Source organism: Acomys minous (assembly GCF_964271855.1).
Source record: "Acomys minous genome assembly, chromosome: 19".
Lineage (NCBI taxonomy): Eukaryota > Metazoa > Chordata > Mammalia > Rodentia > Muridae > Acomys > Acomys minous.
Genome location: NC_140499.1, coordinates 55,470,735 through 55,493,872, shown reverse-complemented (window position 1 = coordinate 55,493,872; position 23,138 = coordinate 55,470,735). Strand labels below are relative to the sequence as shown.

At 44.0% G+C, this 23,138-nt stretch overlaps 2 protein-coding genes across 6 annotated transcripts in view; both read left to right on the top strand.

Annotated features, from left to right (window-relative positions):
* The first annotated feature begins 1,875 nt into the window (after nt 1-1,875).
* On the top strand, nt 1,876-12,429 carry LRAT (lecithin retinol acyltransferase). Its single transcript, XM_084769424.1, has 3 exons — nt 1,876-1,952; nt 2,167-2,707; nt 8,140-12,429. The coding sequence occupies exons 2-3, from the start codon at nt 2,168-2,170 to the stop codon at nt 8,293-8,295; spliced, it is 696 nt and encodes a 231-aa protein (XP_084625550.1). The 5' UTR covers nt 1,876-1,952; nt 2,167; the 3' UTR covers nt 8,296-12,429.
* A 9,748-nt stretch (nt 12,430-22,177) lies between these two features.
* The window catches only part of RBM46 (RNA binding motif protein 46), a 31,617-nt gene continuing 30,656 nt past the window's right edge, over nt 22,178-23,138 (top strand). For 4 of the 5 annotated variants that reach the window (XM_084768743.1, XM_084768746.1, XM_084768744.1 and 1 more), the window contains exon 1: nt 22,200-22,350. The gene's annotated coding sequence lies outside the window, so the exon portion shown is untranslated. Of the gene's footprint in view, nt 22,351-23,138 lie in introns of all 5 variants that reach the window. The other variant, XM_084768747.1, reaches the window with a different exon arrangement.

The window sequence follows — 23,138 nt, the reverse complement described above, 5'->3', positions numbered from 1 at the left end:
AAAGCCCTGTCCTTTGCCCTGGCTGTAACTCTGTCTACAGTTTGAACCTACTGCTTCCCCCCGATATGTATGTCATGCTGTTTTTCTTTTTTTCTTCTTCTGAGACAGGGCCTCAATGTGTAGGCCTGGTTGGCTTGGGTCTCAGCTTGTGGACCAGGCTGGCCTCTAACTCACACACATCTGCTTGCCTCTCCCTCTTGAGTGGTGGGATTAAAGGAGGGAGTCACCATGCCTAGCAATTAAGCTGTTCTTCATTGCTATCTGGTTTCTATCTCCCCCTGATTACACTTCCTTTAATGTTCATATAACCTCATAGAATCTACTGGAAAATAAACAAAATAAAAACTTCTAGTTGAGCTCGTGTCTTTTCTGCAAAATCCTTGAAACACTCTATCATAAGCCTTTTTATTGTTTGTGCCTAGCAGCCTTGCGGAGATGAGAGAACCGTCTGCAGTGAGCCGTGGGCTCTTAGGATAGAACGCAGGTGGTTTCTTATTAATCTGTACTTACCTCACCTAGCCCTGACTCACTATCCCAGGAAAAACAACTTGTCAAAAAAGGACCACTGAGACAAGTGGAAAAAGGAAGTAAAAGTGACAGGTGGGGTGGGAAATATAGGCTGGTTTTGTTGAACCTCCAGGCAGGGCACAGTACATGGCATATAGCAAGTAGGCAGTAAGGGAACAGAAGACTATAGATGGATTGATGGAAGATCATGCTTACTTCCTCTTCCCATCTTCCTCTTCGATTCCTTTGTGGTAGTTTTCTCCTTGGAGGGAGAGTGCACTGCAGTGAGATCTACAATCCATCATCTGTGGAATGAACAAATGAACAAAAGTGCAGCGACAGGGACAGATCACTCATAGCAGACAGGTTGGCAGCAAAAACTTGAGTCCATCCATAGAGAGGTGGCCCCAGGCCCGAGCCTGGTAGGTCCCTTCATGAGAAATGGGGATCTCAGACCTTGGCTCAAACTTAGACTTCTTAGTCTTGTGGCCCAAGGCAGGGTTGCCCTTGTGGCCTTTGTCCTCGGAATTTAATCATTTACACAATACATAAGCACAGACATTCAGACCAGTCTGAGCACCCAGAGCCCAGCTGGTGAAGCCAGCACCTCAGGGGCTGCCTCCCCTCGGCAGCCTCCTCAGCACCCTCCACTGTGCCTGTGCCGCTGCAAGCACGCTGCCTGGCCAGAAGCACAGTGCCAAGTCCCAGCTTTTCAGCTCTCCTTAGTCTCCCTAGGCGGCAGCGCTTTACTGAAAGCCGCAACAGCTGGGTGAGTGACGCGAAGCAAGGACCCTGACATCAAAGGAACTTGCCGAGACAGTCCTGTTTTGCTGGAGGTCGTTGGGGCTTCTTGATGACCGTTAGAAGGCGCGCGCTCCGCAGGCGCTGGAGCCCTTGGAGCTTTCAGACTGTAGGGTTCGGATAGTCTGCGCTGGGGACTGCACAAGGAGCAATTCCACTTCCCCGCGTGCCACCTGAGAGCACCTGGACGCTGTGTGTCTAAAACTACAGCGATCAATTTAGGTAGGGTCCGCAGGCATTCCCGGCGCATTCACAGTGGAGAAGCAAAGTGAATTCTTTTCGTAAGTTTAGGGGCCCGCTGTGTATCAATACCCCATAGAGCTGGGCTCACACAGCAATCTTCCAGAGGGCACTTCTCACCGCCATAAAAGGCGCTCCACTGGCCCATTCGCGGCAGGTGCAGGACTTTGGGCGCGGCCACGCCTCAGACATCGCCTATCCCACGTGAGCTGTTTAAAGGTCTTGAGTGAGGAAGAGCCCTCGAGGAGGAGAAGTCAGGGTGCAGAACGCCCGCACCCAATCCGTGTTCTTCGGCCTGTGACCGAATTCGGCCCGCCCTCTGTACCTCTATAAGAAGCCACCGCTAAGAGCGCACCCGGAGCACCGCCCCCAGGCACGCTACTCTTCTAGCTCCTCCAGCGCTGGTACAGCTGTTCCCAAGGCTGCCATACACTGCTTTCTCTCCTTCTCTACATCCAGCACTGGGTGGCTTAGTCAGGCTCCTGGCTTCTGCTCCCCTGTTCTCCTGGCCCTGGGCAGCCCCCGCGGCGCTGGTCCGCAGGTGAACAGCGCTGCCTGGTGAGCTCACCTTGTGCACGCAGCCCGGGGGTGGCCAGCGTAAAATTCTGTTCCCTTTAGGATGAAGAACCAGATGCTGGAAGCGGCGTCCCTCCTCCTGGAGAAGTTGCTCCTCATCTCCAACTTCAAGTTCTTTAGCGTGTGCGCTCCAGGAGGAGGCACAGGGAGGAACCGTCCCTATGAAATCAGCTCTTTTCTCCGGGGCGATGTGCTAGAGGTGCCACGGACCCATTTTACCCACTACGGGATCTACCTGGGAGACAACCGAGTCGCCCATCTAATGCCTGACATTCTGTTGGTCCTGACCAAAGACAAGGGCCGCACTCAGAAGGTGGTCTCCAACAAGCGTCTCCTCCCAGGGGTCATTTGCAAGGTGGCTAGCATCCGTGTGGACACAGTAGAGGACTTTGCCTACGGAGCAGACATCCTCGTTAATCATCTGGACGAGACCCTCAAGAAGAAGTCCTTGCTCAATGAAGAGGTCGCACGAAGGGCTGAGCAGCAGTTGGGTCTAACCCCCTACAGCCTCCTGTGGAACAACTGCGAACACTTCGTGACCTACTGTAGATATGGCACTCGGATCAGTCCGCAGGCTGAGAAGGTAGGAGAGCCTGGTAGGAGCTGGGGTTGGATTCGTGATCTTTTGGGGCATCTTCTCCAACACAGCACTGTTTTGAGCTCTAGAGTAAGAAAGCTCTGGTGTTCCTAGGGGAGATTTGGTAAACAAATGACAGCTTGCCTTGCAGGAAGGATATTCTCAAAACGCATAGTAAAAGGGTGTGGCCACACAGAGGGTTTCCAGTGATTTCTGTTACTGCACACATGAGGTAGTTCAAAGGATCAGGGCCAGGGACTTGGAACTTCCCTCAAAAGTGCAATGGGCAGGGATGTGTCCAGTTTTCTCCTCTTGTTAGCTGCATAAGGTGAGTTCCCTTAATAGGCTCAAATTTTCTGGTAGGAGGATACTCCTGGTAGACACTCTTTCTTTCTGTTTTTGACTCAGAGAGTGTTTTCCCTGGTGTTGTGACTTCTTCCTAGGTGACTTTAATCCCTATCTCATGCCCCCAGTCATTATTAAGCATCTCTGAGTCATTAGCCCCAAAGGTAGGTTGGATTTTAGGTTCCCCAGAGATTAAACCAATTCATTTCAGGGTCCTTACATTTTAAAAGGTAATTTTTATGGCTACCTATGTATGTGTGTGTGTGGCAAGTATTAGAAAATGATTGTTAAATAAGCTACAAATCCAAAGGGGAAAATAGATTATGTCCCAAAGAAACTACTTAACTACAAAAGGTAATTTGTGTATTTAATCCTGCACTTTCATTAGCAATTGGATGCTTCTCAGTCTTGACTGTAATTATTAAGGGGTATACATTTGCTCTTCTTATGGAATCCTGGTCAGTCACAGAATAAGCTTTGGTGTCAGTTGCTATGTTTAGATGCTCTTTTGGAAACAAAGAACAAGACATCACACTCTACAGCCTAGATTTAATTGACTTATGTCTGCAGTAATTTTTTTTTTTGACACAGCAAAGAATGAAGCTACTTGGCTTTTATGCTGGATTTTTTAATTGAACCAGAATTAACTCATTCTAGGAATCATTTTCTACAGTAAATTAAAATGCAATGATTCAGGAAGTCTCCTCTTTAGCTCAGGCCCGTTTAGAGGCAAACTCCCCCACATTCACAAACACTGGCTTCAAAAGGAGACTTGCTAGACTTGGTTAGAAAGTGAGCCAATGGCTGTAGAGAAAAATAGTTTTCTTATCCAAACTGAGAGCTGCCCTTTCAAGGAACACATGTAGCACTCTGTTACATATTTCACCAGGGAAAGGGTATGCATGCTTTTTACCAGCACTAACATATTAATCATTTGAAGCACTAGTTAGTTGTATCATTTCTAATTTGGGGAAATGGTATGCTTCTTCACACGGTGAAGAGTTTTAATTAACAGAGATGCATAGACTCCAGTGAAACTGAGTTTCCGTGTTTCCTTCTGAAATGGTCTAGCAATCTAGGCCCAGACAGGAAGACTAGGCTTTCTCAAGGAAAAAAAATTCTCACCCAAATGTTCTAATTCTAAGAATTTTCTTTTTAAAATGGGGCATTAGTACTATATGATTTCTACTTTGAAAAAATTTAAAAGATATTTATATTTTTGTTTTAAATTAATGTATGTGTGTGCACATGTACACAAGTGCAGGTGCCCTTGGAGGCCAAAGGCTTGGCATCCTGAGAGTGGAGTGACAGGCCGGTTGTAAGCCATTCAGAGTCAGTGTTTGGATGAATTGGAGCCCTCTGCAATGGTGGCACCTGATGTCCATGGCTATGCCATAGCTCCAGCTCCATGGTTTCCACTCTTTAGAAACCTGGGTCTGACTCTTGAAGTCTGCATCTTCACAGCTATCCACTCAGCATGGCAAAATCATCTCTTCTTAAAGCTGGGTTTATAAAAAATTTCTTCAACACTTTCCCTCATGTGAACATTTCTTGCTATTAACAGCTCTCACTAGTAGGCCAGTGACAAGAGTCACTGGGTACAGGTGCTTACTGCTCAAACTAGGTGACTGCAGTTTGATCTCTGAATCCCACGGTGAAAGGAGGTAACTAACATCCAAAAGTTGTCCTCTTACACACACAGTGGTGTTACAGTACTGGTAAATATACACACACACCTCCTCTCTCTCCCTCTCTCTAGCAAATAAGAGACTGAACAAGAGCCTTTACATCTTTGTGAGACTGTTCTTTTTTCTTTTTAAGTTTTTCTTACTAAAAATATTGACAATTTCATATAGGTATATAATGTATTTTGACCACATAGCTCCCTTCCTCCTCCAGCTGATCCACTTCCATGTCACCAATTTCCCTCCTACTTTCATGACTTCTTGTGCATGTGACATACTGAGTTTAGTTAGTGTCTTGGTCAGTGTTCTGGTGCTGTGAAGAGACACCATGACCACCACAGCAACTCTTATAAAGGAGAGCACTTAGTTGGGGCCTGCTTACACTTTCAGAGGCCTATCTATTATTATTGGGGTGGAGAGCACGGTGGTAAGTAGACACACTGTTGGAGAAGTAGCTGAGAGTTCTACAACCAGATCTGCAAGCAGAAGAAGAGAGAGCCACTGAACCTAGCTTGGGCTTGTGAAACCTCAAAGCCTACCCTCAGTGACACACTAGCAAGGCCACAGCCCCTATTCTTTCTCAAGTAGTGCCATTCCCTGATGACTAAGCATTCAAAATAAGAGCCAATGAGGGGCATCTTATCCAAACCACCACAACAATTAGTATGTTTGTATGAGCATGGGATGGAGGTTATTTATTGGTGTATGGGCAACTAGCAAGTGAAAAATTGCTACTCCTTCCTTCAGTACCCATTAACTTACTAGTGTCTCTTCAGGAAGAGGCAGGGCCTCCCAAGACCCTCTAAGAGTTGTCTCTGTTGCATGCAGGATGGTGTCCTGGCTCAATGAAGGCAACTCCAGAGCAGGTAGCCATGGCTGCTGTGACCAGGAGACATCATTTTATATCACTCTTCCCAGGTAGCCATGGCTGCTGTGACCAGGAGACATCATTTTTTATCACTCGTCCCATCCTCAGCTCTTATATTCTTTCCACTCCCCTCTTCCAATATTGCTTTTCTTAGAAATCATAAAATTAAGACATTTTATACTGATATTGAGCACCAGTATAGTAAAATGTAAGTTTCTTTGTTTTTAACTTTTACTATTTGTTATGCTTTTTCTACTATCCATCTTTTGTCTAACTTGTCATTGCCAGAATGAATGCAGGTACTTTTCAAGTGAGTCAGTGTTTACAAAAGTGAACTTCTTGACACCTTCTATACATTTCTTACATTTTTAAAAAAAAACAAAACAAGGTCTTCATGAGGCTGACCTCAGATTCCCAATCTAGCTGAGGATGACCTCGAGTTTCTGATCTTCTGATCTTCCTTTTTCTACATCCCACGGTCATGCCTCACCACACCCAATGTATACAGTGCTGAGATACAAACCTCGGGTTTCCTGCATTCTAGGCAATCTTACCCGCCACGCTGATGACCAGCCTTCCTGTGGCTAGACAGTAGGGAGGGAGAGAGGAAAAGGAAAGGAGGGAGCAAGAGGGAGATGGAGAGACAGAGACAGAGTTGCATATTCATTCAATTATTCATGTGCATCTATACATAGAGGAGAAACAAGACATGAGCCCTAGGCTGGCCTCTAGCCCTCGAGAGGCAAGGCTCACCATGAACTTTTAATATTCCTTCCTCCACACCCCAAGTGCCAGGATTTCAGGTGCATCAGCACCCTTCATTTATGTGGCACTGGGAATTAAACCCTTAGCTTCACGAACTCTAAGCAAATACTCCACCAACTGAGCTTCATTGAACTCTAAGCCTCTAACTGAGTTACAGCCTCAGATCCTTGTTCAGTTCGATGTTGACCACTTTAGGACAAAGCACTCATTATTCTATATCTTGTTAGTTTAGTAGAAAATGATAAATTAGATGTTTGTCCTGTAAACAATACTTGGATGGCTAACAGGATATTGGACATTTCTTTAGATAGTATGTAAAACTATGAATAGAGATGCCTTTGCAGTCATATAGTGGACTAATACACACAGTCGAGCTTGGTTTAATGCCATTTTACTTGTATCACAAGGTTATTTACTTATACATCAGTAATTGAACCCTATAAGACTATTCCTATATCTGTGGTTGGTCCTCACCTGAGAAGGCCCTCTGAGGTCTTTAACTGTATTAAGCCTGTTTATTGTATTCATCAATAATTTAGAAGTTCAGGCAGGCGCAGTGGCGCACACCATTGAACCCCCCTCCCCCACTCTAGAAGCAGAAGCAGAAGCAGAAGGTACCTGTATTTTAAGGCCATCCTGTTCTATATAGTAAGTCCCAGGAAAGCAGAAACAATAGCAAAAGCCTGTCTCAAAACAAGGAAAATGAAGAATTTAAAAAGCCGGCCGGAGAACTGGTTCAGAAGTTAAGAGTTTATACTGCTCTTACAGAGGGCCCAAGTTTGGTTCTCAGCATCCACCGTGGGCTGACCATAACTGCCTGTGACTCTAGTTCCCAGAGTGCGGGCATGGTTCTGATGCTCTGGCCCCCACGGGCACCTGCACTCATCATGTGCACATACCCATACACAGATACACACAAATATAGTTAAGAATAACAAAAATAAACCTTAAAAAGCAAAGACTTTAGAAACTTCCCCTGCTGTTCACGAGATTCCATTAAGCCCCAGAATTCTGGGGGCTTGAGCAACACACCAAGCCCTCACCTCATATACATGGGCATATTCTAGAAAAGAATCCTGACTCTAGTAGGAATAGGAAAATCCACATGAAACTGAGAGTTGTTAAATTCTAGCAATGACAGTGATACCTGTCAAGAAATACAGCAGTGAGAGTAATCACAGCTGGCACCTTACATTTATACACTACAGAGAAGAACATTATTCATTTTCATGGAAGATTTAGCTGGTCGTCAGGGCTATCCCAGTATTCCCAGAAGAAGGAAGCCTAGACAGGAGAAATGCCTTATTTGGTGTCGCACAACAAATAAGACAAAGCCAGGGGGGTGGGAGCTACATCTAAGGTCTTTATTTCTAGGAGGCAATTATGTGTCATGTAACTGATGATGAATTTAGCTAGGAAGAGGATATGGCAACCCAGTGTGACTGACTCTATGTTGTTAGACTTTAAGAGTTATAAAAAAATATGATTGTTATCAAATTTTAGAGTAGCTGCCTAATTTTTTTTTTAAATTCAAGTTTAGAAACTTCCTTCTTAGGTTAGTTTTAGAATATGCTAATTAATATTAATTAACTTAATGATGTTGTTGTTCTTTAATGCTGAGTAACTTTTATGTGGTTCATTCTATAGTTTTCTATTAGTCACTGAGAACATAGTTTTCCCAGCAGACACAAAACAACTGGGAAGACTGTTTAGTCTGCGGTGTATGTGGTTCTTTTTAGCCTTGGATCCTAATAGTCCTACCTTTTGTTTTCCAGTTCTATGAGATTGTGAAGACGATCATCCGTGATCAGAGAAGCTGTCTTGCTTCAGCTGTCTTGGGATTAGCATCTATTGTCTACATGGGCCTGGCGTCATACACGACCCTTCCTGCAATCTGTATCCCATTCAGCTTGTGGATGATGTCCGGCTAGCTTCCATTGTGAATGTGTAAGGATTTTGTGTGAAAATGTTTATATTTATAGAGCACAAAGCATTATAAGCATTGTTGAGAAAACATAGCCTGCAATACTGTTTTGTAGATAAAATTGTGATTAAGAATCTAACAAAATGCTTACCATGTAAGCCAGAACAAAGCCTCTCCGTGTCCACTCGGGCGGTTCTGCTGCCGAGCACCATGAGTCCTTGGAAACATGACAGCCTGTGGGAGCTCCACAGCCCCAGAGAAGCAGAGCCTGAAGTGACAGCCACAGGACGTATCGTGGGTCCTTCTTTTCCCTTGTAGCCATTCTGCAGCAGGCTTATCAGCCGAGATCACTACGTTCATTGTAATGTATTCTGCATATTTAATGACTGATATTAAAGTGACAGTTTTCCCTCATTTAAATGAACGTATGTTTGCTAATTAGCCAAAAAGAAGCCAAAGCTAACATTTTCTTTTGCCTTTCCTCGTGTAATAATACAGTTTCAAGTCAGCCAAGAGTATTATTTTCATGTTCTGAGACCAGTATTGAAAGAACTTACCTAGAGTAAGTGATCAGAAAGCATAGAAATGTTTTCTCCTGTAGAAACAGTAACAGTAGCTATTTATATTTACTTGCGAATAGTCAGATATTGTGTTTTCTTCTTTTTGTTTCACATGCTTGTATGACTACTTTCCAAAAGGTAAATATAATACTGAAACAATTCCAGTAGTTGGTGTATACATGTGCCAAATAAATACACCAATATCTACACATACATAGATTGATAGGTAAACTGTATTTCTGGTTGCTTTATTATACTAGTGATGTTATTGATGAGGATCTATAAAAATGAACATAAAATTAAGTCCAGTGGTTTTTTTTTCTATGCCCTTGCCCTTCTGTATCTCTGTGTGTGTGTGTGTGTGTGTGTGTGTGTGTGTGTGTGTGTGTGTCACAGAAACTAAATTCTTTAATGCCATTTTCTAAAACAACAACAACAACAACAAAAAACCCAAAAAACCTCAGATTAGTTTTCCAACTTTCTAATTTAAATAATCCATTAAAGGTGTGTCGCAGCAATATACAAAGCCTAAATAAGTAGAACCAAAATATTATTCTGACAGAATTAGTAATGCCAAGCCTGGGAAAGGATTTCACTGACTCCATTGGATCAGAGCGGAGAGCTAGCTGTGTTAAAACTATGCCTTCAAGAGGGTCTCTAAAAATGACTCAGGTAGGAGTCACACTTCAGGTCCTGGAGCTGCTCTAGGAGAGGGTGCACGGCTGCAGTAGCTGTGTTCAGAAGGCTGAAGGAGCACACAGGGGGCTCCAGGCCTGTTGTCTGTTAACTGTCAAGAGTTACACAACAGGCCCCAGGAGATGGTGACTCAGCAGTTAAGAGCTAGTGCTGCTCTTGCAGAGGACCAGGATTCAGTTGCCAACAGTTCCCAGTGGCTCACAAGCTTCTGTAACTCCAGTTCTAGAAGGTTCAACACCCTCTTCTGTCCTTCATGAGCATAGCACACATGGTAGACAAATATACACGCAGGCAACACACACACACACACACACACACACACACACACACACACACACACATTAAAAATAAAGTGAAAGAAAGAAAGAAAGAAAGGAAGGAAGAAAAAGAAGCACAGAACACAGAATAGCCTAGCATGTAATCAAGGCATGGGATGTGGAGGGAGGAAGATTGGGTGTTCAAGATCAGCCTGCTACACAAGGGGATTTAAGACTTGTTTAGATGACCCAGCATGGTTCAAAACCAGCTTTCATTACATAGGGAGTTCAAGGCCAGTGTGGGCTACCCAATCTCAAAACAACAACAACAACAAAAGAATCACAGAACAGTGACTTTTATGGAGGAAAGGAGGATTTGTTTTAGCCGGTGTTTAGTAGGTGTTTAAGTGAACTCATTATGACTTTTTGTTGACATCATTATTGTTGGTAGCAGAAAATACTGTTTGAAATTAAATCTGTGTTCATGGATAGTAGCTTCTCCTCCCACAAGATGGAAATTCCTGGGGCTATAATTGACGTAAGTGATTTCAATGCTCTTCATGTCCTTAGATGAACAATCACTCATCATACACTGGATGTTCACTCTGTGCTAAGCACTGAAGTGCTGCAGTTTCATATTCTGGTATTAGTTTCCTTTTTTTTTAAATTTGGAGACAGAGTCTTACTCAGGAGACCAGATTTGCCTCAGATGAATTCACTCATGGAGATTTGTTTGCCTTTGCTTCCCAAGGGTTGGGATTAAAGACGTGGGCCACCACTCATAAGCTAATATTACTTTTTAGCCTGGTAGAATCACATGCGTATAGTGTGGTGGGAATATAGAGAGAAGAGAAAGAAATTCTATCTCAAGAACTACTTGAAGAAGGCAATAACAAGCAGGAAGCTGAGAAAGTGTGAGACAATTTTGTTACACTGACATCACTTAAGTGTCTTTGGGAAGGGAGGAAGGAAGGAAGATTCTATTTGGTAAATGTTATACAACACCAGAACTGGTCAACTTGTAGATAAGAGAGTATCTATTTTGTTTTTCCCATTTGACTAGTTAGTTAACAGGTAGAAAGAAAGATGTAAGTTATAAAAGAAATCTTGGACCAATCATGTGTTTCCTAATCTGAGGCAGCAGGTCATGAATTTCCCTAGACTTCTTTCAGTCAAAGCTCATCTTTATGACCCAAGTTCCTCATATTATAGTATTTATATTCTATCTTGTACAGCAATGACTACGTCATGACTGATGGTGTTTTTCATCTCTTGATTTGTTCTTTGCATAGATTGAGGCCAAAGGGACTTACCGGGCTTAAGACGAGTTGATGTAAGTGTCAGGAAGTAGGTTGCGTATGGAATGAAAAGAGAATGAGACATATACGGCCTAATAGACATAGTTACACTGGAGGTCAGTGACTGACATCTCAATAGAGCAAACTGAAGACACATAGAGAAAAGGGACTAATTTCAGCCGCTGAAACCAAAATCAGACAGACAGTGGGTACTAAGACTTAAATGCTGGGACAGGTTTTGGACAGGACATTCCACACATGGGAACAGCATGGAGGATACATGGGAACTGACTGTGAGGTATTCCACGTCAGGCCAATGCAAGTGGTTTAGGGTCTAGCAGAGCGAAGCGGGTGACTAGACATGCAGAAACACAAAGTGGTGCTGAGATGGTGTTGAGTCTTTCGTAAACCAAGAACTTTGAACCTCATGGAATAGAAGTGGAGAACTGGGTGTATAGAAAGGTAACTTCAAAGAACAGAGCAGAGCAGAAGGATGGGGTTCAGGCACAGGATAAAGAGACCTGAGAAGTTTAGCTAAAGTCGTTACTCTGTCAAATAAGGGTCTAGATTAGTGGTTCTAAACCTTCCCGATGCTGCAACCCTTCAGTGCAATTTCCTCATGGCGTGATGACCCCAGCCATAAAATTACTGTCATTGCTACTTCACAACTGCAATTTTGCTACTGTTTTAAGCCATAATGTAAGTATCTGACATGCAGGGTATTTACTATGTGACTCCTATGAAAGATTTGTTGAGAACCACTGGTGTAGATGGTGGGATGGCTCAGTAGCTGGAAGTGTACCTTCTGCAAAGCCTGACGACCCAAGTTCAAAGAGGGGTCTGCAGTTGCAAGGCTAAAAAGTGATGTGTCAGAGAAGTGCCAAACAACCTGAGCCATACCCTTAGAGTGACTGAAGAACAAGTCTTGATGGCTTGTCAGGGGATACCATGTATCCTCGCTTTCCCAAGAAAGAGTTGATTGCTGCAAAACAAATGGACTTGACGACTGTGCACACTGAACACTCCTGATCTTCACTCCGCTAGGCACGCTCCTTTCTAAGGACATGCAAGCAAGTTTGGATTGGCTGTCTGAATGTTTGTCAGAACCTGTTTCTTACTTCCTTGTTTTCTATTTCATATTGTTCATGCCTAAGACTAAGAGCTGCTTTTCAGGAGCATGGAGTTCCTGTAATGGCAAAGTCTTTTGTTATGGATAAGAAGCATACGGGCAGAGTCTGTATTTATATGCTCTAGCTGGGTTTCAATTAGCCTAGGTTTTTAAAGTTAAGTTTATATTGATATACATGTATTTTGAATAAAAATTAGTTCTACACAGCATTTTCTTGTCTCTCAATTCTTAATACCAAAGGGTGAACAGCAAATAGTTTTTGAACTTGGTAGCCTGAAGAACACTGCCTCTCTAAGCTATTTTACTATCATTAACTGTAGCTTTATATAGTTGAAAAGAAAATTTTATGTGTATCTACCTGTAGACTGATACGATCTTTGTTTCTCACAGCTTTCAGTCTACCTTAATTATGAAGGATTAAACAACAAATTCTTTATCCATCTGAAAAAAATTAACCACACTAACTCATTAGAGCTAAGCAAATGAGTTCAATGCTACCAAAGCAGCCTGCAGCTGTGCTCTGGCTGCACCTGGGATGGGAATGGGGCCTAAATTGGGGGGGGGAGGGGAAGGATTCCATGGGACACTAGCAGCACTCCCTCTCTCTCTCCCTCTCTCTCTCTCTCTCTCTCTCTCTCTCTCTCTCTCTCTCTCGCACTCCCTCTTTCTCTCCCTCTCTCCCTCTCTCTCTGTTTTGTTTTTGTTTGTTTGTTTTGTTTTTGAAACAGGGTTTCTCTGTGTAGCCTTGCCTGTCTTGGACTCATTTTGTAGAGCAGGCTGGTCTCAAATTCACAGAGATCCACTTGCCTCTGGGATTACAGGTGAAAACCATCAAGCCTGGCTCCTCCATAGCTAGGCTTAAAACACACAGCCAAGGATACTGAGTTAGCATCTTAGTTCTATAGCTTTGGGGTCTAATGAGAAAGAATAACATGAAAACAGGTTTTAAAACACTAATAGCAGCAGAGCCCAGACATTTTTCTGCCATCTGAGCGCCAGGAAAGGAAGGTGTTAAACAATGTAGTTACTCTGAGCATTGACTAGGTGGCCTATCTGAATTTCCTCCTGCCCTACTCTTTGTTTTCTTTGATGATAGAGGCTTGTAAGCTGGAAGAATTTCTTCATGTCTGGTGATCACTAGATCCATTAGATCTAGAAACGCTGTCAGAGTCCCCATACCACCACATCTAACTTCATTATAATCTCATTTGCATACTAAACAACACATTCCAGTATTGACACTGTAGCAAGGAAGGTAGTGCGCAAATTCCCAGAAAATCTCCATTTTCCCCATTAAGACATTGAAATCCCTCCCCTTTCTTAGACAACCCTTCCCTCTCCTGTCACCCTATGTCCATAATCTTCCAACCCCCATGGGCTGAGACGTTGATTCCAAGTTTGTTTCTCATTTCTCATTTTCTTGGTGAAGAAGACATTTCTCCTTTACTAGTCAGTGGCTGGTGACATTGTTAGCGCCACAATTCTGAGGGGGTGGGATGGAGGTTGTTTGAGGGCAACAGGGTAACAATAATCAGAAGGCTGGGGGCTGCAGAGATGTCTCAGTAGTCAGGAACACTTGCTGGTCTTGTAGAGGACCTGGGTTCTGTTGCCAGCACCCACATGGAAACCCACAACTGCTAATAATTCCAGTTTCTGATGGTGTGACATCCTCGTCCTACCTCATTTGGCACCAGGAATGCATGTGGTGCACATACACACCTGAAGACACTCACATACATAAAAAAGATAAAAAGAAATCTTAAGAAAATAAGAATTAGAAGCCTTGAAAGTCACTGAGAACTTACCTCTCTCTCATGAATTTTTGAAACGCACCACTGGTGTACCTGATAACATATAAATTATAAAAGAGAGAGAGAGAGAGAGAGAGAGAGAGAGAGAGAGAGAGAGAGAGAGTATCACATGTGCCTTTTGACAGAATTTGAAACATCATTCAAAAGAAAGCCATGTGGAGGCAGCAAGGCTTTGCTGAAGCCCTAAGGGAAGGCTATTTTCTCCGTAAAGCATGACTATTTTACAGACTTTTTTTCTTTACCTAGAAAAGGAAATTGTACTCTGTTATATGATTTTGCTTAAAAGACTGGGTGTAGGCATAAGGTTATTATATAGTTTAAATTCTGAGCTATCTAAATGTTGTGTAAACTCTGCTCCCCTATTGTCCCTCTGCTATGTCAATAAAGCAGCTTACAGCCAATTGTTGAGAAGGGGAGAGAATAGGGCTGGACTTCCTGTCAGCCAGGGAAGGAGGAGTTAGAGAAGGAGTGATGAGGAGGGTGAAGGAAGTTGAAGAGGAAGGAGCTGGTGCCGAGGAAAACTACAAAAGTGCAAGTATCACTGGGATGTTTGCTGGGAGTAAGACAGAATTTTAATAACAGACAAACTGTTCGGATTGTATTGTGAAGCCTTGTATTATAAAAGAGTCTCAATTATTTGTGTGATAGCCAGGTTAAGAAATAAGCTAAGAGAAACAAACACTGTTTAACTAAAATAACTTCAACAATTTGGATCTAAGTTCTGTCTGGCCTTGATAATGAACAAAGACTAATATTGTCTTTCCATCCTAAGAATTGATTAAAAAGAACAAAAGAATTAATTCTAATGGGCCTGCCAATGATGTGCACAGGAAACTCCCCTGCCCCAGAGGAAAGCTGCCTGTTACAGAGACTTTAGAAAATGGTGTCATACCTGCCTAAACGTGTAGGTCTATATGATGGTCCATGGCTTCACTCAGTGACCACTCAGTCTGTGAGAGCACTTCCTCTGTCCTGGAGGCTTTGGTCAATGCCTACTCTCAACTCCTTCTGTCCTGTAGTAAACACTGCCTATTTTCTCTACTTTGCTCTGTGTCTCGCCTGAATCCATTCAACAGGGAACCCAAGGATAGAAGACCAAGGGGAGGCCAGAGGAGATCTCTCTAACACTGTCAATATTGAAATAGAGAGATCTCCCTTTTCTAGGCCATTTCAGGCACAGAGTACAATGAACACAAAGGCACAAAACCATGTGAGAGCACACAACACAGTGGAGTCCACACAAACACTAAGAATAATGGTTTGTGTGTGTGTGTGTATGTGTGTGTGTGTGTGTGTGTGTGTGTGTGTGTGTGGTGTGTGTGTGTTTAAGCTGTGCTTTGAGAAAGAGAAGTTTCCTGTCACGATGGCTAAGATCAATAAAACAAGTGACAGCTCATGCTGGAGATGATGTGTAGCAAGGGGGAACACCTGTCCATTGCTGGTGGGGTGCAAACATGTACAGCCACTATAGAAATCAGTGTGGCAGTTCCTCAGGGGGATGGGAATCTATAAACCTGAAGTTTCAGCTGTATCACACTTGAGTGCATACCCAAAGATGCTTCATCTTTCCATGGAGATACTAGCTCAACCATGTTCATTGCTGCTCTACTCAAAAATAGCCAGACTAGATGTTCCTCAACAGAAGAATGGATATAGCAAATGTGGTACATTTACACAATGGAGTTTTACTTTGTTGTTAAAAATAATAAAATCATGAAATTCAAAGGTAAATGGGTGAAGCTAGAAAAAAAATCATGGGCAAGGGATCCCAGACCTAGAAAGACAAATGTAGTATGTATTTGCTTATATGTCAATATTAGCTGTCAAACCAATACTAACTAAGCTACAATTCATAAAAACACAGAGGTTAGGTATAGAGCGAAAAAATAGCGTGGCAGATAGATCTCATCAGGAAAGGGAAATAGGAGAGTTATGAGTGGGTGGCGTCTGGAATAGGGGGATCATGTCGGGGAGGAAAGGTAAGAGGGATACAAAGAGAAGAGAAGGCTGTTGCTGGCTCAGCATCCTGATGATGGAGATTGGTGTTGCCCCAAAGAACCCTACGACCATAAACAGCAGGAAGCAGCCAAGAGAACTACACCCCTTCTCCCCACTAACCTCCTTTCCCTCCTACCTAGGGTGAGTGGGTTGGAAGGGAAGTAGAGGCATTAAGAACCCCAAATAAAGTAGGTTAAAAAAAATTAAAGCCTACACAAGGGTATTCACCATCTCTATACTTATTCAACACAGTACTTCAAGCCTTTCGAGAGTGAGAAGGAAATAAAAGGAATGCAAATAAAGGCACAACAGAAATGTCTACTTCATAAAGGCAGACAGGTTATAGTTTCCTTCTGTAGCTCCATACCGTCCCAAAGCTTTAGCACTGTGGACCAGGCTATCCCGTGTGCTGATGATCCTAGGAAGTTAGGGCAGGAAGTCACAGTCAGTTGTGCAGGGGAAGGCTCTACAGAGGAAATCCTCCTGCACATAGAACATGTGTCAGATGTAGAGTGGAAGATAGGGTGCTAAATATTAGGGGATGGTCGTGTTGGAAAGCCACAAGGACCAGTCTATTCTTGTGAAGACAAGCCTCTCTGCTTCATCTGTATCCTCTAGGCATCTCTTAAATGCCAGCCTGAAGGGTACCAGCAGCATGAGAAAACAAGACTAATCAACATCACATCCTAAGGAACCCCGGTGGAGTATGGTCAGCTGGTCAATACAAATCCTGTGCTTTTCCTAAGCCTGTGATTATATTAGCTTGGAAAAGAGAACAGAGACCAAACTGGCTCCCACACACCTGTAGCTGCCAAGTTTAAAGTTCATGGCTATACTTTGCTGACAGTTGTCTTATTTTTCTCACTAATAAAGTTATACAATCTTTTAAGGTGTTTTAAGTACTCATGTTTTACACATGAACACACACACACACACACACAACCATAAATCTTAAAACATACCAAAAATGACACTTTCTTTCAGTGTTACAGTTATTTTTATATTTATAAACAAGTAGTTAGAAAAGATTTTTCACTTGTAATTCTCTGAAGACATACATTCAAACATGGTTATAACCGATAGTTGCGAGCCACCCTAGGGGTACTGGGAATAGAACCAGGTCTTTTTCAAGAGCAACAAGTACTCTTAACTGCTGAGCCATCTCTCCAGCCCAGCACTCTTTTCTTTCTGTTTTTCTATGTACAACACATTCATACTGAGCATCTAACTACAAAACAGCTGCTGAGCCTTAGATCACTATAAAAATGGAAAGGGAGCCACTAGCGACAAGGATAGTCCTCTATGGTTTTTGCCAGTATCGTGCCTTATAGGACGATTATTGTGAGAATAATAAGCAGGAAAGTTATGCTCTGGGCTGTACATTCCACATAATGCTTTTCCTTATCTCCACATCCACAACTCGTAGGTTCAAATCCTCACTCTAAGGACTGGCTCTGGGTTTAAGGTACAAAAGGTGTTTCCTTTGTCCTCTGCAATTCCCCATTGTTCAGAGGATAATCTTACTCAGGAAAGCTCCGGCTTGCAGGAGTCCGACGTGCTGCCCCTTCACAGCTCTACCCACGCTCCACATCACCACAGCATGCACCACCCAGGCAGCATGATGCTCTGGTTGATGACTTTACCCTTTTCTGTCACCAATATAACCTTTAAAAAACTATTCTGTCTTTTTTCCTTCTTGTCCACTGTCATGCATGAATGCAACCAACGTGATTACGAACAAAGAAAGTCACACTTATTTGGAAATGATTAGGACTGCAACCAGGGAGCTAGGGACATACTCAGAGACCTCCACCAGCCAGTCTCTCTGTGATGTCCGGCTGCTTCCCCATGAAGTGACCCTTGGGACTGTGTCGACCTGGTGGAGGAAAGAGTGTGGTTCTTCAAACGGTTGCACTAGTAAAGACACCACTCCCAAGTATTGCTCCTAGGGACCTGAAATATGACAGCTGTGTTTAAAAACTAATGTCGCAAGTGGGCAGACTGTTATGTCATGCAGTCAGGATTATGACAGCACTGTAAACGCCAAGCAGTCTTGTGAAACGGGATTGGGTGTAATCTCAAGCATCTGGTGGTTTTAGGGAAGGAGAACTTTGTACAGAAAGCCAGCTGACATCTCAGGAAACTGCCAGTTTGGACTCAGTGGAAATGTTAGCACTCCTGGGGCTGGGCATGCTTGAATCCCAGATCAAAGATTCATTTGCAAAAGCACAGGGTCTTTCTAAAAAACTGATCCAACAGTGGCCTGCTGTTTCCACCTTAAATGCCTAGAACACTTGCCACTGTGTTTTGGATTTCTTCTGTGACACCACCATCTAAGAAGAAGGATCTTATCAAAATTACTTCTACGTCTATAAGAGTAAAATCTATTGAGACAAGAAGTTTGGACATTTATTATTTATTCAACTCGCTAATGTTTGTGTGTGTGTGTGTGTGTGTGTGTGTGTGTGTGTGTGTGTGTGTGTTTTATGATCGTTTCTTTACATTTTGCTACCATATTTTTTTTGTGTGTTTCCTGGTTCATTTACTGGGCGGTCTTCCATGGGAGAATTCTCTCTGATAAAACAGGAGGACCTTGCTTTGTGTCAGACTTCTGACTGGCCTGACACACTTTCTTGAGTATTAAGTAGGTGTTCCTCACTTCCACAGATGATCATGATGTTTCCGGCATGTTGCGCTAGTCAACAGACACAAGCAGACATGCTCTATAGGCTACTTTGAAAGACGGCTGCTCATGGGACACATCCCTTGGGCTAGTGTCCAGATATAAGTGAGTATAAGTGAGAAAAGCATGAGAGAATGGAGAAATAGAAGGATCCAGAGGGTCCCAGAAACCTACAAGAAGAACATTATGATGGGCAGATCTGGGACCAGGGGTCCTGTTCACACTATGACATCAGTCAAGGACAATACGTGCAGTAAACTTCGGATCCCTAGCCAGATCTAGCCAATGGACAGGACATTCTTCACAGTTGAGTGGAGAGTGGGGTCTGACTTCCACAGGAACTCTGGTGCCCTATATTTGACCACGTCCCCTGGATGAGGAGACCTGGTGGCACTCAGAGGAAGGATAGCAGGCTACCAAGAAGAGACTTGATACCGTATGAGCATATACAGGGGGAGGAGGTCCCCCTCAGTCACAGTCATAGGGGAGAGGAGTAAGGAGAAAATGGGAGGATACAAGGGATGGGATAACAATTGAGATGTAATATGAATAAATTAATAAAATACATTAAAAAAATTAAAAAGACGGCAGCTCTCCATATTCCAAGCAGCATTTTAGGTTTATAGTTCCTCCTTGTTTTTTCTGATGATACTTATTACAGGGGATTGTTGTGGTCGCGCATGAAAGAAATAAACACAACAGGCTCATCTATGTGTTCGGTGTTTGGTCACAGGTTGTAGCGCACTGCTGTGATTGGAGGTGTGTCTAGGTAAAGAAAGTAGATCACAGTAGACATGCCTCTGAAGATCATATTGGATCTGAGCCCCTCTCCTCTGTCTTTGTTCCCTGTCCCTCACCGTGAGAAGCGTCTACAGCATGAACTAGTACAAAGTGGAGACATCTGCCTTCATCAGAACTCCCTTCACTTTGTACTGATGTTACCTGAGGCCATGGCCACCGGTTTGATACTTACAAGTTGACATTGATCTACGATACAAAGACCGTTATTTCTGTTATGCTGCCATAAAAGCAAGATTGTCAGTCCTAGGGCAATATAGATAGGGCAGAAAGATGTCTCATTCCTGTCACCAGAAAAGCCATTGCTAAAAACACCTATCTTACCTTAGAATCACCTTGATAATGGCTCATGGTCCAGAGTGATGGGAAGTTCTCATCATCCAGTCTTTGTGTTGAAGAAAGTATCACACCACCGACAGAGCGTGGACCAGTGGGCTGGAATTACAGCTGTACCACCATCATAAAAAACAACAACAAAAGCACTTTTGAAAGGCTGTCATCTTGATCAAAGTGGACCTGTTTTCTGTGTTGGGGTTCTATACTGATGCTAAGAGTTCTAGAAACACACAGGTAGGTGCCATGCTTTTGGATCTTTGTCATGACTACCAGATATGGATGGAGGAATCTTTAGCAACATATTAACCTTTATACAGAAAGTCCACCTTTATTTCTATCATGCCCTAAACAGTAAACATTTATAAGGACTTGCTATTGCTTTTCTTACCTTTAGTGGCTTGTATTCTATAGGACATTTATGAAACTAACTTCTAAATAATCCCAAAGCTTGCATTTCATATGGGGAAGATACACTTACAGATATCCAAGCTATTCTACCCAACTATTCATATTCCTCCCATTTCAAATGAGTTTTTATTAATTTTAAATCATGAATAGGTGTGTGTCTGCATGTGGATATGTGCCTGCAGAGGCCAGAGGTCCCAGCTCTCCTAGTACTAGAGTTACAGACAGCTGTGAGCCATAGGAACTGAATTTGGGTCCTCTGGAAGAGCAGTAAGTCTTCTTAACTGTTGAGATATTTCTCCAAGCCCCCTTCCATTGTTTAACTGTTTCTTTCCATGCCTACAGTCAGCATAGCTGCCGGCAGATCTCTTCTCTGTCCTCCTTCAGCAAAGGCTATTCCCTGTTTCTGGCTTCTTTCCAGTCTAAAGAACACCTACATTTCACATCTTTCTTCATTTGGATCATCTTTTTTTTTTTAATCTAAAATTTGAAATCTATTCTTAATGAATTCTAGTGGCAAAAAGGTTTCAGATGCCTTTTCCTTGGAAATAAAGGCTATTCCTTTATTTTCAGTTGCAGAAAACACAGTCTTTTATAGCATTCAATGAAAAATACATTTGCTAATGAATTTTGCTTAATTTCTTTAAGATTTTGACCAAAGGGCATATCCTGTAACATGAGTCTTCAATATTGTCTTTCTAAAGCAAGTATGGCCTCACTCTAATGAGCTTTAAGAAATCCTTGTTTACTTTTTTATTTTACACTTGGGGTCCGGTGTGAAAAGAAACCACACTGGAAAAGTTAAATGGCCCCCAGGCTATCGCCAGGAACTGTTTCAGGCCTCACAGTCAAATATCGCCACCTACTGGCTCGTAAAGGTTCCTACAACATCTCTTAACCATTTCAGCAAGTTAGAAAATTCACTGTTGGTAAAGGATAATAAGGCATCAACATGAAAATGAGGAGTGTGAATAACTTTTTCTCCCTGGAGAGAAAAACAAACAAACAAAAAACAAACAAACAAACAAACAAACAAAACCTAACAATTAGTGTTTAAAAGACCCAACTTTTGAAGTTTCGAGGTTTAAAAAAAAACAAACCTTAAAAACAAAGCCAAGCAAGCGTATTATACTACGTTTAGGCTTTCAACTTGATTTGAATATACTGAGCGGAACAGTTTAAGAAATACTGCTTTCCGAGCTACCAACGCATAGCATCCTCCTTGCGGGCACCTTTTGGGACAGTACACATCCCAGAGCTACTGTACGCAGTTTTCTGCGCAAAACTTGAGCCGCTTAATGCACAAGCGGTGTAAATGCCTACAGCTCCTCGCGTGGGTTTCCCTGCCTGTAAAACACGCCATGCCTTGTCTAAAGTACTGTGTGGACGTGGCACGCAGAAGCGTGAAAGCGCTAAAACTGTGTTAACGTTATTTATTTATCATCCAGGTCACACGATATGCGTTTTAAGGAGACCTAGAGAAGTTAAGGAGCTTTAGAAACCACCCCTCCTGTCCTCGCTCTATAAAAGTCCCCCAGGACTGTTTTGGGTCAAATTAGTAATTCAAGATTTGCAAGCTCCATCCAACAAGGCAAAGAACGTTCTCAACCTACCTACATCTCCCTTAAAAGGGAAGCACGCAAGTTCATATTGTAACTTGTTTTGTAAACGCCTTCAAGTCTTCCACGCGCCAAACCCCACTCTCCGGGGCTCGCTTTTCCCGTCCCAATTGGCCAGAGAGGCTGCCACTCCAAGTGGCTTTTCCCCTGTCGCCAGCGCCTTCTCGGGCATGTCAAGGCTCGGTCCCGCCCCCTCGCCTCTGCGGGGAGGACGCTGATTGGTCGCAGTGGGGGTTCGGGGGAAACTCCGCGTGAGGCACGCCAGGCTGAGGCGCCGAGCCCGAGGCACCGGAGGCGCGAGGACGGCACGAGCCCCCGCTGGCCACGCCCTGCCCTGCCCCGCCCCGCCCCGTCCCCGAGGCCACTGCCCCCGGCCACTGCTTCCGCCCCAAGCGCAGATCCAAAGCTCTGGCGGCGGTTTGCGCTCGTTGGTCCAGGGATTTTTAGGTCTGGCCTTAGAAGACCCGACGGGGTGAGGCGGGGACGGGAGCTGCGGGGTTGACCCGGCGAGGCGAACCGCTGCCAACGGCCGCCGCCGCCGTCGCCGCCGCCGGGGGTGCCCTCGCTCTGGGTCCCAGGCGCCACCGTCGAGCGAGCGGCGTCCGCGGGCTGGCCTGCGCGGCCGCCCCGTCCACGGCGGCTTTGGGTTTGGGGGTTGTCCCGGGATGGGGGCGGCTCGGGCTCCTGGCCTCCCGCTGCCGCCGTTGCGCCGGAGCGGGGCCAGGCCTCGAACTTTTGCTCCGCCGCCGGCCTGCTGCGGAGCGCATCTGCGTGAGTGGCTGTCGGGAGCCAACTGTCCGTCGTGCCCGCTAACGCACGCAAGCGCAGCAGCCTGGGGTGCCGGGGGTGGGGGTGGGGGTGGGGGGAGGACCATGGTGTCCCCGCAGGAGCCCGGCCTGGTGCTATAGCCTCCTGGCCTCCTGCAAGGGTAGGTGGGCTGCCTTCCTGGTCAACTATCAGAGGGGACCCAAGTAGACTTAGAAAATCATGGCTTCTAGGAATCCGCCCCATTCAGCCTTCCAAAATTGAGTTAAAATCAGGAAGCACCATGGGGTAGCATATAGAAGGCAATAACAAACCGTCGCTTGTGAATATGCACGTGAAAATTTTTGCTAATTTAAATAACTGACGGGCTTCATTCCAAGGATCAGGACAGTGCAGAGTTCTAGAAACTTCCTTTGTAGTCTTTCAGAACTAAGTTGACTTTGCACTGTGTTAGGTAGATTTTTTTTTTTCAGGTATACTGTTTAACATATTGTT